Here is a 23,620-nt window from a genome sequence, read left to right as displayed (position 1 = left end):
AATCATTTTGCAAATGTTTTAGTCAATTGCTTTTCTCGTTTACGATGCACCGTGTTTTATCGACTGTGAAGGTAGTTTCAAGAAACCCTTTTCTACATCCCTATAATAATAATCTTCCAGCTAGGCAATGCTCACGCCGATGAAGCACATGTGATAAGGACTCTTAAGGAATGCTCGAAAATTCCACGATCTCAGGCTTTGTTGAAGTTTATGGTTAAAGCCACCATAAGGGATCCTCTACCAGGTAACCTCGGTATCGGAACCTATATGATCCGGAACACTCGACAACGAACCGATGAAATATCCTTTTTGGTAGTCACGTGATTTCTGTTCGTTCCGTGCCTTTCTTATCTTCACCTGGCTTCACTAAACATTCGATACAATGCTATATTTTAGATTGTATGAAGTCACAACTCTTCTCCCATATCACAAATATTACAAAAACAGTTAAATGGTCTAATAAATTAGACCTTCAAACAACATAAAAGAAGAAATATTATAATATTCGTAAACTTAAAATTGAACAATTTTCTTAAATATAAACAAACGTAATTACGTCACAACGCTAGGTATATATCTAGGATGATCCATCGGCCCTATCTTAGTCTCTGGTGTAATAATGTTTATGTATTAAGAATACTGTTTTTCTATAAAATGCACCCCACCCCACTCCACTACACTAGATCGAAATGGTTGATTCTTTTGAGTCTGTCTCCTGTTCTGGTGTTATCCAAGAGGTGTATTACTTCGATATTGACATGAGAATGGAGTCTGTCCTCAAGTTTCCTTGCAGTTTTCTTGATTTCTTGAGTGACGGTCGGTATCTGTAAGTCTCGGTATAAGAAAATCAGTTCTGTAATATCTCAGTGTACTACAATACTTGGTAGTTTGACTTTGGTTTAGTAGTTTGACATATAGGTTTTATTACTTGCTTATATAATAGCAATTTATTATGTACTGATAATTGTAATTTTCTTCCAATTAACGAATACATTTTCCTATATTTCAATTCCAGTTCTTTCCTTTACTTATCCGCATGTTCATTCCAGAGGATTGCGAAGTCTTCCATCAAGGCTCATTCCGAAATACTTGCCTGTTATAATTTTCATATGACTTCGTATAATTTTCGGGTTCGTGTCACTGTTGTCTCCGACAGTGCTAATCGCGGTATTATCAGCAAATGTAGCCATCATGATATTTTCTAGTTGTCGCACACATGTGTAGAGTAGGTAAAATATTAGTTCGAATATGATTACTTGTGAGACCCAAGCTTTAGCTTCTTTGTTTAACTCATGAACCTTTTGGAACTTTGGAACTAATATGCGCTTATCTTATTTCATATAATCATGGTTTAAATAATATTTGCAATATTGGTAAGAAGTCTTACAAAAAAAGAACTTATTAGGCATTTTTATGATCATTCTTATAATAAACAGATGCATATTTGGCTCGAAAGCTAGAAACATTTTCATTATTGTGCAGTGTAAATAGAATCGAATTATATAAATAATAAATGATTTTCTCCAGAGCTATGTCACGAAAATATGATGAATAAACAATATCGCGCGCCTGTGTGCGTTATACGCATTATGCAATAATGTTTACTCAGTAAAACAATCAATTATTTACATTACTTCAACATTCAATTATGTGGGTTACAGTTTGTTTTGGAATAGTTTCGAATGAATAGTCGTTTTACGAATGGTACTATGTTATATTATTGAGGTACTACATTATGGTCGTTCCCAAGAACGCTTCCAAAGGGAAACATGAAGAGGAAACGAGAAAAGACGATTCGAAACAGTCATCTCCCAGTCCCGAACCTTTTCGGGAGCCAGAGGGCATGACGACGATCGATCTGAATAAAAGCGATGATGTCACAGCTGGTAAAGTTTTATTTGCTTCTATAGAACAACTTTTAAAAAATATATATATTTTTAGATAGTGACGACCAAAAAGAAAAACTAAAGAAAAAAGAAGAAATCAAGTATTTGGTGAAGCTGCTGCTATTTTTGGGTATTATTCTTTCGTTTATAGTGACATTACTTTTTATAGGATTCCTAAATAAAGGTAGGCTGTATAGTTTGTGTAACAATTGCTTGTTGTTTTCCTTGGTATATCAATCTAAATACATATAATTTGCACATAGTATAACCATGAAGGCTATAGGTTGCTATTTTATTATGTGGGCTTTCCAAAGTCATCTTCTTAGATTGCTTCAGATATACCTTCAGAAAGTAAACGAACAAGATCTGTGGCATTCTAACTTTTATATAATTGCATTTCTTCACTTCATATGTTACATTAAGTAGTGAAATCTTCACTTAATTTATGTCTTATTTCTTTGAAAGACGTTATGTTAAAAAGTTTCTCTACTATTCCTCCTCAACTTCATCATTTCAAATTTTATCGAAATATTCCACTCTTTATTTATTTCCATATTTTACTATCCATTTTCTTCCCTTACCTTTCAAACATGACTTACCTCTGGTGTGGTAAAAGGTCTTATTCTGCTAAAAGATTTTCTTTGTTTTTATAGTTTGGTTCCATTATTGGCAACTTTTTGTTTCTATAATATTTTCTCTCTTACCTATATACTCACTTTTCTGTTTTTCCTTTCAGTCATATCTCTTTTTGTTGTCCTCTAATGGACCAAACAAAAATTTGCATTTTTTTAATACTTTTTCCGGAACAAAATTAAATAACATAGTAAATAAAGATTTTTGAATACTCAAATAAACTTCCGACTTGTATCAATTGGTCCAGACATTTTGAGTTATTTTTTGCCACATTTTTTCAAGCTCTCTAATAGAACATTGTATATTATCTTGAGGTTCGAGGTGAAAATTATTCCATGTGCATCCCGAAATACAGACGCCATAACCTTGCCAGCCGACTGTTGCGTTTTCCCATGCTTTGGAGCGGGTTCATCGTATGCAGTTCACCCGGATGACTGTCAATGAATGAGTGAAATGATGGAGCCATTGTCATATATCGACGCAAAAACTAGGGTTTATTACGCTTGATTATCTTCAAACACTGCTCTGAATCATCAACTCGTCGTTGTTTTTGGTCGAAAGTGAGATCGCACGAGATTGTATCAATTGGTCCAGACATTTTGAGTTATTTTTTGCCACATTTTTTCAAGCTCTCTAATAGAACATTGTATATTATCTTGAGGTTTGACAAATCGTTCAATTGTATAGAATGTAGAAAAGTTTAAGTACTTTTTACAATTTATTTTGCTTCTTTTGCTTTATTGAGTAATCTTTAGCTATACTACTGCTATTCTATAACTTATTATCACTTCCTTATTCTCTATAAATATATATAGAACATTTGAATTCAGAGTATATAATATAAAATTTATTGAATGTGCAAATTATCCAAAACATCTCACTCAAGATCTTCAGAATAATCTTAATAAAAATCAATGATTTTTTGTAGAATTTCGTCTGTTCAGCATACCACCACCAAGCCCCAGCCATATGGTCGACTTTATTCCAACACCAACAACTATCAGTCCGCATGAACTCAAGAAAATATTCGAGTCAGGAAAATTCGACGATCAAATGGATGTTTGTCGACGAACACAAACCAGAGAAGACTGCTGTGTTATTTTACAAGATTATGACATCATTCAGGTCATAGAGTTTTGTGACGTCAACGAAATAATTGACAGCCTCAGCGAGTATGAGTTCCAAAACCGGAAAAAACGTCAAGCGGACATGTACGAAGAAAATTTCTATAATCCATATATGCAGCCATATCAGTTCGGATCAATGGGTGGTGATTTTAATATATTACGATCGTCTCCACAACAGTTTTACGCAAACAAAAATCCCCATAACCCTCAGATATCATCTGTTAACCGAGGAGAAGCAAATCGCGAAAAAGTCTTAGCACCACCTCACTCAAAAAAACCTCCACCACCAAAACCACGTTCTTTTCAAAAAAACGCTAGTCCCGAGACAGTATTCCGTTCGAATGCCGGCCAAGGCGAGTTCCGAGGCAAAAGTAAAATGGACGCTTTCCCTCCGGCTACCGAAGACGTCCAATCCAGCAACCAGGCTTTGATGAATCCTTGCTATTACCCGTACGTATCCCCGTATATGCCACCAGTGAGTGTTGGCAATCTACATGACCAAGGCTACCTAAAGATTATCTCCGTTAGTCAGCCCCGCGTTCAGAATCAGCCCATGTACGTCCTGAACCCCCCCACCCTGTACGGCGTACCACACTTCACCCAAACGGCTCAGCCCATGTACCAACCTCAGCCCTCTTTCGTCCAGGGTTTCATCCCGCCTAACGTCTACGGGGCAAGCATGAACAATCCCGTTCAGGTGGCGTCCCCTGGAGGTCAGTTTTATATTTGCAATCCGATTCCTACGCCCACCAACAATGTGGCTGGTGTTTCAGGCATTGAAGTAAGAAGGCAGGCGTCGAATCTACAAGGTCTCATGGAGAATATCAATATAGTGAAAAAGTAGTACTGTCCAATGATGTTTCGGATATATGATAAAGTTATTTTTGTGTCTTTTTTTCAGAAACAATAGTCGCGAAGCCTCTCTTCTGTGTCCTTTAGGCGAACAAGCTTGCTTAGACAACAGCAAATGTATCAAGAACAGGCATATTTGTGATAGTGAAGTGCAATGTGACGATTCTAGTGACGAGACTGCTTGTTCCTGCAAAGACAGAGTTGGGAAAATACGAGTCTGTGACGGGTACTGCGACTGTCCCAATTGTGAAGATGAACAAGGTTGTTTTGGTGAGTAAATATAGAAAAAAATTCTTATTTTTAGCGTTGAAAACTTATGCCCATAAAAGGATTTTTAGGAATCGAATTCATTCATACGTCCAACGTTCAACGTGACATCAAAATCTGCAAAAGAGACTTGAAAAAGTGTTTGTCTGCGAGAAAAGACGCAGTAAAATTTTTATTTTGAAGTAGAACAATGCCTATTGTATTGATTCAATAATCGTTTCTTAAAAATATATAAGTATGTTATAAAGTGACATTATAAGGCTGAATGCCTAAAAATTTGCGCAAACTTTAAATGATTTTTTCTCGAATTTGTTTATTCAAGATGGTAAACATAATATCTCAAGTTATTTTGAACCGATTTACTTAATATTTGATATGAGCCTGCTCTGTATATTACTCTATCATCCCTATCAAATATTATAACTCAGTTTCAATTTTTACTACATAAATAGAACGTGGGAATGTAAAAAACAGATAAGATTTACTTGTTTCAAACATTCGCAAACATACTAAATAAAAAACTATTTTTTTTTAATGTGGATGACTGGAAGAGAATTTTTAATAGTTTTTGTATATATAAAAAAATATATATAGACAAGAAACTTACATGTGTGAAAGAATAAACTGTAATAAAACGCTAACGCTCAATATTATTAACAACAAAAGTGCATTCATCAAAAGTTTAACAAAAACTCTACTAACATGTAGAAATATCTGATATGGCACATATTGTAAAGCATTTCATGCATTAAACCATCATTCAATAATTGGATCAAGTTTCATTTTTCCTTGACCAAATTTTCACGAGTCGTACCAAAACAAAATTCTTCAACAACTCGACCAATAAATGGACTAGTTTAATGGCTAATAGTAAAACAATATCATTAATTAAATTTTTGTTGGTGTGGTGCCCATTTGTAAAATCCTTTGATAAAGTTTGCTATGTTAATTTCTCAACATATTGAATAAGGATTAGCAAAAATATGTTTTCTAGCAAAACTAGGACACACCAAGAGATTATATAAAAACATACAATTAAATTATTTTCAAAAATAAACTAATTGAATAAAATATTATCTGTATCAATAAATATAAATTCGATAATAATTTTCTAATTTGATTTTTAATATTTGTCATATTTAAAAGTAAATTACTGAAAGCATTAACAGGTGAAAATAGTAAAGCAAAAAATATTACACAAATACCTTTGATGGGCAATGAACATTAGACCTCATTTACATTAACCCGAAAATACTAATATCACTCAAGGAAAATATATTTAATTTAAAGATATAAATTTGCTTTAACAAAATAATTATATTTATTTAAACGTGGATTACTTTCCATTTTGGTGCGTAATTTAAAAATGATTGCTTTCAGGCTGCGAGGAAAACGAATTCTCGTGCGATGATTGGTCCAGGTTTCGAAAATCGACCTGCATCCCTATCACTCAAAGATGCGACAACATCAAGCAATGCGAGGTCACCGGAAAAGATGAGATGGACTGTTCCATCCTGGCGGACCATATCGGACAGTTTCCATTAACGAAAATATCCAACTCCGTCGGGTTCCTACATCGGAATTACAAGGGCACATGGTATCCCACGTGCTTTGGGACCGAGTTGTGGGCGCTCCAAGTGTGTCAAGTTGAAGCCGGCCCTAGTAACATGTAAGATTTTTTCAGCACCATTTCGTCAAGCCATCATTAATGATTACAGAATCCCGAAATCACACATGACCCTAACTACAGACCCATACCAAGGTCTCTTTATCAACATCCTTCCTAACGATCAAGTAAGCTTAGTGAACACCTGCGTCCAAGACAGAGCAGCGTTCGTCGAGTGTCCTCCGCTATACTGCGGGCTTCGGTTCCTCGTTAATAATCCGTACAGGTCGCAGGAAATCGATACTAGCATTGAAGATATGCTTAGCGACCTCGAGAGAGCTTACCAGATGAAGAATGACGGCTTAGCGAGAGAGACCGACTCTAATTCTGAGAACAAAGATGATGATGAAGAAGCCCTCGGACGAAAAATAAGAGGAGTAATTGGCGGCGACCACTGGCAGAAACGACTGGATGAAACGATAGAAATTTTAGAAAAAACGTTCAGTCGGCGGGAAATTCCAGATAATGCTACCATCTTAAAGGAAAGCAGGGTAGTGGGAGGTCGTGCGAGTCAACCTGCTGCTTGGCCTTGGCTGGTATCCATATACAAAAATGGCATCTTCCATTGTGGCGGAGTTCTTATCAGTGAGTCGTGGATATTGACCGCTTCACATTGCGTGGACAGGTACAGTGTTATATATAACGTAAGCCATCTGTTTCTTAACAATGTTAATAACTATAGAAATTATATCGTTTGAAAGGATACTTTATTATATTAATTATAGGGAAAATCACATACATCAACGACAACATTTTAGTACACTACACAAGTCACTCATTACAAGTCTTAATAAGTATAAATTTGTAACTTTTAGATTCTACGATTGCAGATAGTTCGTTAAGAAATTCATGTAAACATTACAAAGAAACCGCTATTGCCGCGACAAACCTATAGCACAATATAGTGTACAATTATCTAATAATGATTAATAACAGATCAATTGAAAAGTCCCCGGCTTACCATAGTAAAACACATTTTTTTAGGAAAATTAGTTCTTTTAATTCAACATAATTCCCTTCAAGGGTGATAGACTGATTAAGCGACCATCCAACTTTTCGATACCATTTTTGTTGTACGATTTCTCCTTTGCTTCAAAATAGGCCTCAGTTTCGTCAATCACCTCTTCATTCGAGGAAAATTTCTTCCCAGTGAGCATTCTTTTGAGATCTGAGAACAAGATATAGTCGCTGGTGGCCCGATCTAAAAAATACGATGAAAGAGTTCGAAGCCCAATTCATGGATTTTTGACACGGTCCACTGTCTTGGTGAACCAGCACTTTCTTTTTCTTCAGATGCGGCCGTTTTTCGGCGATTTCGTCCTTCAAACGGTCCAATAACGCTGTGTAATAGTCGCTGTTGATCGTCCTTTTTTCAAGGTTGTCAATGAAAATTATTCCATGTGTATCCCAAAATACAGACGCCATAACCTTGCCAGCCGACTGTTGCATTTTCCCATGCTTTGGAGCGGGTTCATCGTATGCAGTTCACCCGGATGACTGTCAATTGGACTTCAGAGTGAAATAATGGAGCCATGTTTCATCCATTGTCATATATCGACGCAAAAACTAGGGTTTATTACGCTTGATTATCTTCAAACACTGCTCTGAATCATCAATTCGTCGTTGTTTTTGGTCGAAAGTGAGATCGCGCGCCCCCCACTTTGCGCAGAGCTTTCTCATACCTCATTTTAATATTCTTGAATGATATGATGTACACGTTCAGTTGATATCTTTAGAGTGTCTGCTATTTAATTCAATTTCAATTGACGGTCATTCAAAGTCGTTTTGTAAATTTTTTAATGTTTTCGTCGGTAACAACCTTTTGGGCGTCCACTGCGTTCACCGTGTTCGGTGCTCCTTTCACCACGTCTAAACTTAGAATATCAATCCTTGATAGTTGATTTTCCTGGGGCAGTGTCCGGAAACTCGGCATCAAGTCAAGTTTTTTCTTCAACTATATTTTTTCCCTTCAAAAAGCAATATTTTATCAACACGAAATCCCTTTTTATCCTTTTTTTTCACAATAACAAAAGTTGCTTCACTGAAAATGCTAATTTCACAAACCAATGATCCGACAGCTGTCAAATTTGTACAAGCATCTCTTGAGGATTAGTGCTAACTAAAAAACATATGGATTTAATTCTAGTATCGCCATCTATGTGTCAGGTCGGGGACTTTTCAATTAACCTGTTAAGTCTTTGAGATTTGAAAATGTCAGTGTTCGCTTGCGAGATATTATAACCAACCAGTTCAATAGTATGTTTTTCCTCTTTTGTTAAAAATACATTGTTAAAGTTACTCTTATGATAAATATTTTTGCAAATGCACCCAAAATTTATAACTCATTTGTTTCTTTGAATACCTGAGCTTCTTTGTATAGTGGGAAATCTAGTGTATGTTTATATTTCTCTTCTACCTACTGGAAAAGAATGAAAGTACCCGAATAAGATGGATAGGATTTAATTGTTTCTGTTTAGATGCTAAGAAATATCAAACCACAGAAAGGCAAAGTCTAGTCTAGCGACATTTCTTTCAACGTTTTTAATAGTTAAAGAAAATATTTTCAATACACTATTTTTCTACCTATTGACAAAGGAGTTTCTAATAATTTAATATCAAAGCTAAAATGATAAATAACTGCATACAGGTCAATTACTATACGATTATTCCTATATATGCTCTTGGTAAAATATAAATTTTCTACTTTTTTGTTGGATTATTGAAGATTGTCGAAATGCGATATTTGAAAACAGAGACATGAAAACAGTTCAAGAAGTCCTAGAAGGATGCATTGTCTTGACGAATAATTATTTTATCTCCTGTAAAAAAAACAGTTTCATAAATTTACTCATACTTACTTATTAAATACCTTTGAAGATATTATTTAAATATTAATTGTGATACAATTAAAAACGATCCCATGTATATTTTTCCAATATTAAAATAGGATTTATCGAAGAGATAATTTTGACATCGAAAATCAATATCTTTTAACTTTTTTCAATCGTAAAACAATGTTGAAATAACAATAAACCAAAAGATGGCCCAGATAATACATTGGACTTATGATTAATAATATGTTATTCTATTAGGTTTTGGAAGTACTATTACGAAATACAAGCCGGATGTCTTCGTCGCTTCTCCTACTCGCCCATGGATCAACGCAGATGGGCTAGCCAGGTCATATCACATGAGTTGTACAGCAAGTCCAACCTAAGAAACGATATAGGTACCAAACCAATGGATTCCCCAACTATACCTTGAATAACTAGACACCTGTTTATATTGTAGCCCTAATGAAGTTATCAGCTCCTGTCAGATACAACAGATTTGTACGACCACTATGTCTCCCTTCAGAAGCCACTGCCGGGAAGGATTATCTGAAAGGACCTCACGCTGGTACCATCTGTACCACCGTCGGTTGGGGAGCGACTATGGAACACGGCGCGGATCGTAAGAATAAACTTTATTTCACCAATCTGACAAAGTTATCTGACTCATGCTGAACGTATCTTTTAAGCTCCTGCTAAGGGAATAAGACAGCGTCTCTCGTTGTTGTTTGATGTCGGCTTCAACATTGATCAAAATATTGACGTCCTTCATGAGACAAGGATATTCCTTGTACATCAGCAGGTCTTCTTTGATCATTCTCGGAAAAGTTTTGACTATATTTAACGCTTTACTGGATGAGTCTTCAGCTGGAATTCCGGATGCTATACCAGAAAATTGAGCTTGTTCCGATTGACGAATCTTTGGTCGTATCTTGTCGATGGTAGCACCTCTTGTCCAGAGTTTTTTCAGTTTCCTCTCACCTGGATTGATAATCCTGGGCATGGGAATTGAAGGCTCTTCCGCTTCACACTGCTTTAAGACATCCAAATCAACATTTTTCATGAGTTTTTCCACAGTCTCGTCGATGGATTTTCTAGCTTGACGATCTTTGATCACGCCATCGCACACATAAGACCAGTACACGTTGATTTTCTTGAAACTCTGGAGTGTCTTGTTGTCGAAGTGTGCGAAGATTTTTTTAGTGATCCAAATGGGGAGAATAGAGATCCAGTCGGAAATATCGTCCTTGTCCGCATTTTTGCCTTTGTTCTTTCGCGCAGTTTCCTTTTTGTCCTGCTTCCTGCCTTTCGCATCCAGTGCTGTTTTGCTTGCAGCAAATATCTCTTCGCGATATTTTTGAATACCTTCATCCCATTTTTTTCTCAGTTTGGTTACTTCCAAAGACATGGCATGATCTTGCGGATATTTGTCGATATCATCAAATTCATTAGACTGTAACAACTCCTCTAAATCTACAGAAAAAATATAATATCATTTTATACTCAAGAAAAAGTATTTTGAATTTAATTTACTAGCTTCTGTGTTTAATTCACCGGTTCTTAATAGCTGCTGTTCTTGTACTCGCCTGTTATACAAGCTTAACAGTGGTATATAAAGCTTTCTCGTCAAACCGCGTCCACCGACAATAAGGAGCTGTAAAAGCATCTCCTGCTGCTTCTCCTTAGTCAAGCTGGCTATCCATTCTAAGTCTTGTTTTCCAGAATCTAGACATTGAAATATTTAAAACAGTTTAGTATTTCGCCCTCTGTCATAACATGCATTATAACATTTGTTCTTGACATTATTTGCTAAAATAGATTTCATTATTTTACAGTAAAGAAAAGATCTGATAAAAAGACAATTTGGAAAAAAATCGAAATTTTTGAAGATCTTGACGTAAAGACCAACAAAATGAAAATCCAGAATTAGGATTATAAAACACTCAATTTATGGAGGGTGAATGTTTAAATATGAATGATGGAAATACAGGTACCAGATGTGTGTGGGGAATTTCTATTTTTTAAAGGATTACATGCATTCATCTACATTAATTCCTTTCAAAGAAATCCTCATTAAATATTTTGAACTTATACTTGAGCTTCTTCCCAAAAACACTTCGGCAAGGTGTTCTTGCAACAGAAACTTACACAAATCACACAAGGTGATGAACATAGAGGCCTAGGCAAGATTGCAGTGTCATTTTTATCAAAATTTTACAAATAAATCATAAGCTGCAAGCGGATGTATTATCATAATATAAAACCCATGAATTATTTTCTACAAATAGCTTCATTCAAACCGCGTTTAACTTGACTGTTTGATCTTCTGGTAAGACATCATTATGAACGAATCAAATAGAAAAACATAGTGAGAATAACCTTATGGTTTGAGCAAATTTGTCGATCTTTGTTAGCCTTGGCAATCCAGAATCTCTCCCCGGGAAGATAATATCTTGGTTTCAACATAATAATTGTAAACCCATATTTCGTCTGTTATAATTGTTAGTGTTGAAGAAGGCTCTATGCGAACATCTTCATTGTTTATTTAAAAACGCCACTCATCAACTCTTCTTTTGCTCAGTTTTTTTTAATCAGTTTGTAAAGCTTTACTATAGTTCTTATAAAATATAATGCGTTTATAAAATGTTTTCTAACCTAGCATTCATAAAGAAAACCGACCACTTTATTCTTTGAAACAGTTAATATTGTTCAAGATCTATAAACACTTAGTAGGCATGAAAGCTTGATAAATTTAACAATTTTCTTGGACCTTCAATATCACTTTGATTCCACTTAGATAATGCAACAAATTTAATAGCATCAGAAAGGTGCGAAATATATCATAAATTACTGAAACTGTTGAAAATCTTAAAGAAAGCAATAGAGGAAGAAAACTAAAAAGACTGGACAAGAATTAAGAAAAATTAGCAACGTGTTATTTTTGTTGTTTAACTTACTAATTCGCCAAACACTTTACCTCCAGATAATGAATGTAACATTTATATATATTTAAAAACAAAAATTTATATCCTTATAATGAAAGACTAATAAATGTTGTAGTACCTCGAAGACAATTATTCTCTAGTGTACGATCGTGATCCATGAGAATCTGATCGAGCTCCAAGGTACAATGAGGCTTAACATCAGCGTATGCAGCCAATTTTTCATATGATATTGTTACATACGATAAAATTCTCACCAACATTGTCATGGAGCTGCATTGCGATATCACAGACAGAAAGAAGCCTCTCTTGTGACGCCATGAAAGTCTGAAATAGAAACAGGTATCAGCTTATGATTCAGTCTCAATGTCAATAAACGGAAATACCTCGAAAAATATCCCTTAATAACCTCAAACCTCATGGCGAACTCTTGCTCTCGATTGGCGCGTTCTTTCTCGAGTTCCACCTTCTTCTTCGCCACGGATTCAAGAAATTCTTGCTCCTCGGTGAAATCCACATGACTATCTAAGTTGATATCCATTTCTCGTCTGTCAAAATGATTTGACAAAAACAATGTGTAATGTCATTATTTCAGCTGACCACATGAGGGAGGTAGATGTTCCCATTCTCGGCCACTGCAAACATAGGGAGGATACCGATAAGGACGAAATATGTGCAGGTACTTGCTAACGTAATGTTTTATTATCAATAATATCTATCCTAGATTACTTAGAACATTTATATGGTTTAAAAAGGTTTGTCAAAATGTACATGTAAAGAAACTTGATATGTTAAAAACACGGATTACTTCTTCAAACCTTACTTTTCCACACTCTATACTTAGGAACAGTAGAAGGTGGTCGTGATGCATGCCAGGGAGATTCAGGGGGACCTTTGATGTGCAGAAATCCTAATAACCCCAACCAGTGGTACCTGGCGGGAATCGTGAGCCATGGTGAGGGTTGCGGGCGACCCAACGAACCCGGAGTTTACACCAAAGTCAGTCAATACCTAGGATGGATTGCTGAAAACACCAGTAAGAACTCAAAGCCTCTTTCGGTGATATTTTACCGTTTTCAGTTTCGCAGGAGAGAACAAATTTACTTACATGAACCCACTGCAGACATGTCCGGGTTATATATGCAGAGGTACGAGGCGATGCATTCCCAAGAAGAGGAAATGCGACAGAATAGTGGACTGTCTTCTAGGGGACGATGAAGTTGAGTGCGAAAATAGATTTAGGGATATATTTAAGAAGTCAAAGTAAGATGGTGTCAAAATTAGATAGGGTGGGTAATCTGCTGACTTTATATAATACTATTATATTACTTGTAAATAATTTTAAATAGTTTTTGGCTTGGAAGTCTTAATCGTGTAAAGTTGGACACAGAAAGTATTGTCAGCGATAGCCCATCCTATATTTTAACAATTTAACCCAATATTCCAATATTGTTACCAGATCTAATAACTTTGCACTGGACACCAAAGGGTTCCAAGACGACCTAGCGTTCTTCGAAGGTCTAACTCCATTAGACGAGTTACTACCTCTAGGTAGCACTTTACAAACTACAGAATCACCAAATGACCATACGACTGATTTCAATAGCGGTGAAGTTGCTGAATCAAGGAAAAGTAATAATGGTGTTTTGTTATTACAAACTCACTCGGACATTCATGACTATTTCAAGTGCTCTATTTTACTACAAATGGTACCAATTCATCAGAGATGTAATAAAGTCGAAGACTGTGAAGATGGAACAGACGAGGTAAATTGTACCTGTGCTGATTACATCAAGAATATTGACTCCTCGGCAATCTGTGATGGTATCACCGATTGTCCCGATTTAACTGATGAGATGGATTGCGTCCGATGCAATTCTACCCAACATACCTGCAAGTTAAGCCAAAAATGCATTGATTTATCGAAAAGGTGCGATGGCAAGCCCGATTGTCCACAGAATGAAGATGAGCTCCATTGTGGTAAGTTTGTTCTAAAGCTTTAAATAATAATATTGACACAAACACGAATTAGCGTCTCTGACCAACGGACATACCCTCAGCATGGACAAAGACGATTATCCCATGTTCAAGTCTCGTGGTATAGTCACGGTGAACCATATGGGTGAGTGGAGGCCATTTTGTCTCAATAGTACATCATCAATAAATACCGACGTGGCGTCAATGTCAACTGTTATATGCAACATGCTGGGCTTTGAGGAATATCACTCTTATAACAAGTACCCGATCCAAAACCAAACAACTAACGTCACTTACTCCATGCAGTATGGTAAAATATCACAAGAACGCAAGGAGAAATGTACGAAATGTTGCGAGGGTCTCTACATCAGGTTAGAAATAATCTCATTTATCTTTTGTATAGTTTTATTTAATAAGTTCAGCCCTTTTGAATCTCGGTAATAAGTAATAGTCATATGTAATACAAACAAGGGTCCATTCATTAGACTCTTGTTTTGAGTCAGAATTATTTCCATTTAGAAATCACATGTGGATATATTTTTGTTCAATATTAGTGGCACACATTTTGCCCATTTCTGTCTAGAACCCGTAGCTTCAAATCGAACTTATTAATCAACTTATCAAAAATAAATATTGTTCCAGTTGCTCAAATAATTCGGTGAGTTCGACTCTGAATCACAAGTCTTTGGAACAGGCCAACGAAGTATACTTCTCGCCTTGGACTGCTGTCATTTACTCGGATGGTACTTTTAAGTGCATGGGGACCTTGTTAAGTAACGTTTGGGTTGTCACTTCCATAGGATGTTTTGATGGTATCACCAAGTAAGCTATATTTTATACGCCATTTTGTCAAGAAGATATACGTAGTGTGATCAACAGATCAGAGTCTTAGTTTTGTTATTTAAAATTATATCGTTTTATTCTCCAATTCTCAAAAAAAAACTCTAAAAAATACAGGTTTTGGTCCTACCCGACCTAAAATGTGTACTGTCTAGGCTTACACCAAAATCCTGTTCCAAATATTTAAAGACACTAGCAGAAAAATATACAAAAAAAAAATTTTTTTTTTATATAATATGGTGTTTTTTAGATTGAAATCATATGTTACCATTGTTGTTGGCAAGGGTAAACTGAACATCCCGATCAAAGGACCTCACGAACAAATCATAAAAGTTATTGAAGCCATTCAAATAGATAGCACGGACATTATTATGCTTCGGTTGGACTATGAAATCAAATTCAACCGTTATGTACAAGCAAGCAACTTAAACGTTCGGTATGATCGATATTCCAGTCTTGCTTTAAACATAGTATAAACAATTTTTCTTATGTAATCATAGAAGAGATGGCGTACAAACCGAAAAATGTTACGCAGTTGGTCCGAACCACGATAATAAAGTTCGATTTCTATTGTTAACACCTATGAAGAACTGTATGGTCGGTTATAGGTGCTTCGAGAAGAAAATTGAAGCATCCTGCAAGGTATATTCACTGTCCATAATAATAATTATCATGTTTTTACTTGAAAAGACATCTATCAAGTATCTTTTTAAGTTAATAAAAATATTTTCATCATTTATTCTTTTCTTCAGTTCTCATTTTATTCATTTTATTATTCGTCTTGCCATTTTCACGCCTTTGCAGAATTTACCATTGAAAAACATGTGATAATCTTATACATTAAGCCTATAAATTAATTTTAAAGAATTTCTTTGAAGCTTTATTGAAAAAAATTGGTACAATGTATTTTATTCAAAGTATTGGCCCATCTTTCAGGCAATTTACGCCTTTCATCTCAAAAGAACGAGGCTATCTACTTAATTCGTGACTCATTTTCTGCGCCATCATAAGAAGCAAAGCATGACTCAGTTAGTTCCCGACTCATACGTTGGAACAAGTAGTGATCAGAAAGAGCAATGTGTGAAGAATACGGTGGGTCGGATAGCACTTGCTATTTTAATGTTTCGAAGTATGTTTTCACCGGTTTTGCCACATGTGGTCGAGCATTGTCACGCTGATAAACACATTGTTATGCGTGTGCTTGTATTCTGGTCATTTTTCACTCAGTGCTCGGCTCAAACCCATTAATTGTAGTCAATTTGCGACTGCAATTGTGGTGTCTTAATTACCACTTTTAAAACATCGAAATCAGTATTCACAGGTTGAAATCGATGGGGCATGGTTTCCATAAGCCTAACACTTCTTTTAATGACCTTCAGACGCCGTTTTGACTTATCCAAACTGGAATAAATGAGTAAAAGTTTCCGTAAATGCAATTTATTCGGCATAAATTCGGACATTTTCAAGACACTGAAAAAGTGTTTTGTTCACACTTCGACGAAATGACGCTTACTGAGGCTTCAATATGAAGTTTGTTACAAATATACCCGATGCGATTTATGCAAAGTAGCACAATTTATTATAAATCCGTTAAAATTAATTTATAGGCTTGATAGGATTACCAAATGGTAGTATATTTCAGAATAAACGTAAATGGAGTGGTACGATTATCTGCGACTCCCGAAACGGATGGTATCCTGCTGCGGTATTCACTGAGAAGAAAGGACCTTGTGGATTTTCGCACGCGAAAAGATACACCAGCTTGAAATATCATAAGACGAGAATATCCACCATCATGGGTAATGCGCCAAATAAATAAAAACACGGAATTGTACGTAAGAATTTCTCCTTGCAGCACAAGCATTAGAAACGGTTCCTCCAGGGAGCCTTTCCATGCCTTGTCAAGGATTTCGCTGCAGATTGGGTGATTGCATAACGAAGAACAAGGTGTGCGATGGTATTCCGCATTGTTCAGCTGGTGAAGACGAAAACAACGCGCACTGTTACGAAAAAGAGAAACAGTGCCATCTGACGGATTCCTGCGGTAATGATTAGTAGAGTAGTTCCTGTAATATAGATTTCCTACGGTAGTATACAAAGGTAAAAAGAGTTCATTCGCTCAAAGGTCGACGAAGAACGCATTTATAACGTTTTGGGTTATTTCAGCGTACACACAATAGATGGCGCACAGGGGTACTAGAAAATTATCAGCCATTAAAAATTTAAACATTTTTTAAATTGTATTTGATTTATTTTATTTTTACACATACCATTATTTTGGTACATTTATGATTATTATAATAATTATTATTTACTTTGCCAGTTTAACAATCCCTTAAAAACAAACAAAACCCCCAATTATTTAAGGAATGCATTTGAAAAGTTGATCCATCTAATTATTGAGTTCGACAATTTGAAAGTTGTATTAAAAACTTGAAACATAACTTTCTGTGACTGATTAATGTATAGAATCTTGGAAGACTTGTCATTAACACTTGGCTTATAACTACAACCAACGTGTTCTGAGTAATACTAGTTCAACGGCTTCAGAAATTGGATGAACTATGATGCATCACTTTTGGGTATATATTTGGGCAAAGATTAGTAGAGTAACTCCGGGTAATCGTCAAAATTTAAACATGATAGGATATTTTGATCTGGGTCCATAATGGTGACGTATTAAATGAGCCTAACATTATAAATAAAAATAGGGTAATGTATGGTATGCTATTTTGCTGAAGATAGAGTTCGCAGGAACAAATGTCAGTTTGCACCGACTCAACCTTCTTCGTGTGCCCATAATTTACATAATACAAGAGACACTCACAATCCAAACACTTCAGAAACATTAGTTTCATATGGATTTTCGTCAGATCTGTCAGTGAATAATGAACTTCCTACAAAAGTTTTTTTTCTTTGTCTTTTGCATTTATTAGAAGCCTTGTTAGACTTGATCATTTTGATCTGATTTTGATATGGATTGAAACTTGTTTGTACGATGATGAAGTAAACAATTTTTCCAGGTGGTCAGGAATCAATTTTCCTAGGTGCTATTTCTAGTACCGAAGATCACCGTTGAGTGTCAAAAGAAGTTCTAGCCTACTAACCTAAAATATGGAATACGTTTTAGTCAATCTTTGACGACGCAGACAATTATATATGCGTGATATTATCTTTCATTGTCGTTGATAGTTCACTTTCTCTTAACGCACATACATTTTTTTACCCAAATTCGAACTAGTCACTATATCGATTGCTAGCCCAGCAATTAAAAGCCTTAGAATTTGCCCATAATACTTTATAAAGCTTGGAAGCTTATAACTTTTAGTAAGCCCTGTTTATTATATTGCACATCTTCGTTTGCCTTTTTATCGAACCAACTTTGCCGTTTTTTTCACGAAGCTATTTCTTGTAAAGGAGAAAATTCCATGTGGAACGCAATACATAGTGAGTTTGTCAATCATATTTGATAAAAAATTAATGAGTCGGAAAATTATGTGCTTTAAAAATCTCACCACAATAAAGATTGAAAATGTTCCTTTCCTGAAATTATGCAAGAACAATTCAAGAAATTGGAATGAGTGAAAACAACCAAAAACTATTATCAAATTACGTAATTATCATTCGTTGCACTTGCTGGACTTACACCACTGACTCACCTCATCGTAGAAAGTAACTGAGTAGGTGAAATAAGAAAAATATCTAATAAATAACTTCATTCAAAATTATTTTCTTATAATATTATAAAGTTTGTACAACCTTTTATTACATCCACTATACCGTCCATACATGTCTCTATGCGTCTATAGGTTTGCCAAAAATCCAATGGGTTTTCTAAACGCCCAATAAATGAAATTTCCAAATACTGCTAAATCTGTAAAGTTGCTGCAGTACTTGGAGTAATTACTTCTTTCATTCTAGCCATTTTTTTTATCAAAATATCTCCAGATGTCAATACATCTTTGGTCAGTAGTTTTGTCTTGAATTACTTGTGGAGCTATATTTGTATTTTTTGAAATTAGAATGGAAGATACCTCTTTTGTGATTATTATTTATTTGGATATTATGATTATAGGATATTTGTACGTTTATTGTTTTGTTTAAACATTTGTGACTCCTTTTTAGGTCTACTGAATCTTTCTTAAAAACATAAACTAATATTTTTTTGTTTTTTTTTTCATAGTGTGTACATCAGTTGAATTGAAATGTCCCTCATCGAACAAATGCTTTTCGAAATCGTCTTTCTGCGATAGAGTAAACAACTGCGGGGACTACGAAGACGAACCCGATTTATGTTCTTGCAAAAACTATCTGAAACTCACCAGTCCTGAAAAGATCTGCGATGGGGTCGTCCACTGTATGGACCGATCAGACGAGGATCCCTCTCTGTGTACCTGCAAATCGACGGACTTTCGATGCGAAAGGTGCATTTATGGTTATAGTTTTACAATGCGGTATCTGAAACGGCTTGCAATTGAAATTTTCAGAAGCAGCAATAAATGCGTTTCTCACGATATGGTCTGTGACGGCATTAAAGATTGTCCAGATGGCGAGGACGAGGCTACCTGTATGTCACTAGAATCAACAAATCACATGTACGGTGAAGTTTTCTTTTATAATGTATTATTATTATATTATTCTGAACTTTTCTTGCAGAATTTCTTTTGTAATTTTTCTTGATCTATTAAAAATTTTTTTACAGCTTAATTGAAGCTAGTTAAACATTTACTACGATTTAATTTAGTTAATAATTGGTATCCATGTTCAGTATGTTGTATAAGAATTATTGTTCTACTGAAGTTCTCTCTCAGAAGAATCAAAACAGCAAAATATGACAAAAATTACCTTCTGAAAATAAAAGATTAACTCTAAATAACTAATTAACTTTTGATTAAGTAAGCAAAATTACAAATCTATATAATCTACAATATTATATAGATTGCCACCTTTGAAATGCGTCATAATATGCGTAGAATAAAGAGACATAGAAGGTGATTTTCCATATATAAGATCGTAACCAAGTTTGGGAACCACCAGAGGGTCACAACAAACAGGAATATTTATACCGAAAAATTGAAAACAATCGGATAAAATTCAATTTAACATTAGAATGCTAAATAAATTCAAAAGAAAACATAAACAATCCCATTAAATCATCTTAAATAAAGTAGAATTTTTTTCATTAGGCCAATAATATAATTTTAAAGGGGAATATTCCTAAAAATGTCTATTATTTAAGACATTTCGTATAGTATATGTAAATTATATTCTCTTCGTTCGGTATGAATGAAAACAAAGCCATTTCTACCAACATTTAATAGGAAGATACATGTAAAATTGAGCTTTGAAATTCTAATAGCTTTTCCCATCCCCCAAATCAAACAAGACTTAATTGATATTTCCACATATACACTTAATCGTTAGTACTTTTGGTGTTGTACTGTCTGTTTTCTGTTTGCTTGATGTGGAAAGCGCAGATTCATCTGTTTCAAAAGCAGCATTCAAACACATATATTAGCATATTAATTAGCATTGCATTAGCAACTATCGACTGAAAACAGTCGAAACAGTCGATAGTCGCAAAACAGTCGAAACAGTCGATGGTCAAAAAAATAGCGACTGATAATAGTAATTACCATTTTTATTCAAATGCATGATTTAAAAGCCAATTCTGGCCTGCAGTGCAGGATTCTTTCGAAAAGAATGCACGCATTTTAGTCTTCATATCACGGAACACAACATTTTAGTTTTGTTTTTACATTTAAACAAATATTTTACCCATAAATGTTTTGTTTAAATAATATATAGAAACAGAAACATTGTCTTCATATTTCTGACCCTTCTTTCTTATAGTATATATTTTTCCATGCTAGTATGACTTCAACTAATGTATATGACAGAGATTTGCGACTAAACCCATCAAATCTGCGTTTTCAGAACGAATGCGGGAGAGGTGATGACTCGGACAGCCGGTATTTGGCATCCGGGATGTTTTGAAGCCTCATATTCCATGTCGCAGCTGGAGGAAATGTGTAATCATCTCGGATTTACAGGTAAAAGCACCAGTAGCTCCCTCTACTCCAGACAAAATGCTCTACATTCTTACAGGTGGAAGTGCCAGTCAACTTCCAGTACCGAAAAATATATCCAGTCATGTCGCCTCCAGACCCGTCCTCGATGCTTTCTACGTGGTATGGATCCGCAAACAGCGCGGGAGCAAGCTGAAGCTCAGCCTGAGAACGGGCAACGAGCCCTACGTCAGCTTCGTACCTGACGACCAATGTTTTAGATTATTTATCGCCTGTATATAAAGCATTTTAGTAAACGTATGTGTTTTGTTTCAATAAGGCCGGGCTTGGTAAGGCGAAATCATAAATTCTAATCGCCGTAACTCCGATAACTGTTGATGACCAATTTGATTCGAGACCCATTTCGACGGCAGCGCGTATCGAATACGAAATAAACGTGGTCCGTAATTAAAAAAATAGGCGGCATATTTTCCTAACTCGATTCTCGGCCGCTTAATTATATTCCAATTGTTTCTGTGGTCATTACTGTAAAACGGATTTACGACGAAGAAGGCCGGTCACTGTTAAATTTAATTGGGACCGGTAGCGAATACGGCTAATTTAAAAATAATTTCATCTGGTATGTGGTAAAATAGTTGGAAATTACTGAGCTACCAGCTAGAATACACGATTTCAAATTCGGACCAGTTTTTAACTAATTTACCGACAACTAATTAGGAAACTATTGCTGTAATGTTTTAGTTAATAAATATTGGAAATTTCTCGAGATTCTGTAACATAGCTACCTATTCGAAGGGTAACCGGCGAAAGGAAATAATAAGTACCTTCGGAAATAGGACAAAGACACGCAAAACATAACAATTATAGCTTTTGTATAGATCAATGAGCAATTAATTTCTAACTTAAATTAATACGTGATACTTAAATTAAGATCTTTACTCCTTACTTACTTTTGTTCTTTTGCTTCTTTGATTTGTACTGACACTGTTTCACTAACTCATGAAGATTGTGTTGTCCATGAGCTGGATAGCCTCAATGTTGAACGGTTGAATACATTTTGATTATGGCTACTGGGAAATTTGGCGATAGTTTGATCACAGTATCCTTTTGAAAGTCCTGATGGATGTTCTTGTTTCGACAATATCAACAGTGTTTCTAATTACTTATTTCTGGATACACAATTTACTTATATAAAAGCAAAGGAAAGGTTGTATTCAGACAACTTGGAATTTCTTTCAAGTAGCTAATACATTTTCGTCATTTTGATCGTAATCTCTTCTTTGGAATCTGGATGTGGGTATTATTTATTCTAAAAGGTAAGTAATGTTCCTGTTTATTGGTAAAATTAACTTGTACAGGCTTCTTTTCGTATAAGTGGATGCACCAAGTTTTAGTCCAAGGGTTAATTATATCAATGGAGGTTTGGAGTTTTTCAGCAGGTTCTTTATGATCATTTACTATAGAAATAACTATGTTGCTATCAGCAAAAGTTGCGAGAGATTCATGTTGATGATTTAGGAAATCACTGGCATACCGTTGATAGATTACACTACCCTGTGTTACTCCTGTTAGTGTAGCATGTAGCCTTTGTGCCACAGTTTCCCAAAAACTTGAGCGACATCGATGAACAGTGGAGTAAACTTTTCTGTATTCTAGTGATTTTTCAATTAAGTTTGTAAAATTTCTTAATGCCGTTTAAAACATCGTCTTTAAAATATATGGATATATAATGACACATATTCAGTCTAATTCAGTTGAACTGTATCTAGTATACCAAACTGTCATATTCATGTTCGAATTTCAAGTATATTACTCGTATAATTTATGGCTTTCTCATATTTATCGCCGTGTCTTCTCCTTTATATATCTTTCCCTTTATTCTCTAGTAACAGTGCTCAACAATAAAAATAGTTCTGACTCAAAAGTCGTCTACTCCCTTAACACAGATTAGCTTTAGTTAGATTTGTTAAGATGCAAGTGACAAATATTTTCTATTTTTTCAATTTGTTGGAAAATTGTTTGTTGTTGCAATTGATGCAGAACCTTTATTGCGTTTTGAAATATATGATGAAGTATTGTTTTCCTATAGAAACGTTGGCCTTTTTAAATTGACAGTTTAATGGAAGACTTTTCTTCATGTAGTTCATCACTGTTATTCACTTTAGACATCATCAGAGATATTTAATGTTATTAACCACCATTACACATTTCAAAAATGATATATCAGTATCTAAGTCAAGGAGATTAGTTTCTTCAGTGCTCTTCAACAATTGTGGCGTGTTTAAATGTTAATTATAACTAATACTAAAGAAGAATTTCTCATCATTTATTTTACAAATTCTGCTATGTGACTCGCAAATCATTACAATTTGGTATAAGTAAGTTTGAAGTACGCAATTTAGTGGTCGATATGTAATGTTTGAGGCAAATTTTGCGTGTTTCTCGTCCAAAATCAAGTGTTAAAGGAAATATACGACGATCAGGCGGCAAAATCAAATGGATTAAGATTATAATATATAGAAGAATAATGTGCTTTGGTAAATAATGTTCGAAATGATGTGGTAATTATT

General features: G+C 35.0%; 2 protein-coding genes across 4 annotated transcripts; one reads left to right on the top strand and one right to left on the bottom strand.

The window, feature by feature from the left end:
- Nucleotides 1–1,644: 1,644 nt before the first annotated feature.
- LOC143201626 (serine protease ndl) lies at nt 1,645–21,346 on the top strand. Of its 3 annotated transcripts, none has more exons than XM_076412818.1 (23): nt 1,645–1,886; nt 1,942–2,070; nt 3,448–4,096; nt 4,175–4,486; nt 4,548–4,768; nt 6,146–6,434; nt 6,484–7,056; nt 9,524–9,660; nt 9,723–9,884; nt 12,800–12,883; nt 13,049–13,240; nt 13,293–13,467; nt 13,664–14,184; nt 14,237–14,552; nt 14,824–15,003; nt 15,272–15,457; nt 15,522–15,663; nt 16,664–16,820; nt 16,877–17,065; nt 19,205–19,445; nt 19,509–19,616; nt 20,959–21,074; nt 21,130–21,346. In XM_076412818.1, the coding sequence occupies exons 1-23, from the start codon at nt 1,736–1,738 to the stop codon at nt 21,330–21,332; spliced, it is 5,433 nt and encodes a 1,810-aa protein (XP_076268933.1). In that variant the 5' UTR covers nt 1,645–1,735; the 3' UTR covers nt 21,333–21,346. The 3 variants fall into 3 exon arrangements, with proteins under 3 accessions (XP_076268933.1, XP_076268925.1, XP_076268915.1); XM_076412810.1 differs by having other exon boundaries at nt 3,448–4,359; nt 4,420–4,486; XM_076412800.1 differs by having other exon boundaries at nt 3,448–4,486.
- LOC143201707 (uncharacterized) lies at nt 9,891–12,745 on the bottom strand. The gene is made up of 4 exons (XM_076412938.1): nt 12,591–12,745; nt 12,326–12,531; nt 10,796–10,987; nt 9,891–10,735 (listed from the first exon to the last, which is right to left on the bottom strand). Exons 1-4 carry the CDS (start codon nt 12,743–12,745, stop codon nt 9,903–9,905), a joined length of 1,386 nt encoding a protein of 461 aa, XP_076269053.1. The 3' UTR covers nt 9,891–9,902.
- Nucleotides 21,347–23,620: the final 2,274 nt, after the last annotated feature.

Source organism: Rhynchophorus ferrugineus, unplaced genomic scaffold, assembly GCF_030347505.1.
Source record: "Rhynchophorus ferrugineus isolate W39M unplaced genomic scaffold, kcgeb_rfMv2 rfM1, whole genome shotgun sequence".
In the NCBI taxonomy this organism is placed as follows: Eukaryota; Metazoa; Arthropoda; class Insecta; order Coleoptera; family Curculionidae; genus Rhynchophorus; species Rhynchophorus ferrugineus.
Note: the sequence above shows the minus strand (reverse complement) of the source record. Positions and strands in the feature narration are given on the sequence as shown.

What these genes read in the sequence shown, in the direction of transcription:
- LOC143201626 (XM_076412800.1), top strand. Translation starts at nt 1,736, where the DNA reads ATGGTCGTTCCCAAGAACGCTTCCAAAGGGAAACATGAAGAGGAAACG. An exon ending in CAACCTAAGAAACGATATAG is followed by an intron (nt 9,661 to 9,722) that starts GTACCAAACCAA and finishes TTTATATTGTAG; the next exon opens with CCCTAATGAAGTTATCAGCT. An exon ending in GCAAGCAACTTAAACGTTCG is followed by an intron (nt 15,458 to 15,521) that starts GTATGATCGATA and finishes ATGTAATCATAG; the next exon opens with AAGAGATGGCGTACAAACCG.
- LOC143201707 (XM_076412938.1), bottom strand. Translation starts at nt 12,745, where the DNA reads ATGGATATCAACTTAGATAGTCATGTGGATTTCACCGAGGAGCAAGAA. An exon ending in ATTAAGGGATATTTTTCGAG is followed by an intron (nt 12,532 to 12,590) that starts GTATTTCCGTTT and finishes TTTCTATTTCAG; the next exon opens with ACTTTCATGGCGTCACAAGA. An exon ending in AGAGAATAATTGTCTTCGAG is followed by an intron (nt 10,988 to 12,325) that starts GTACTACAACAT and finishes TTCAATGTCTAG; the next exon opens with ATTCTGGAAAACAAGACTTA.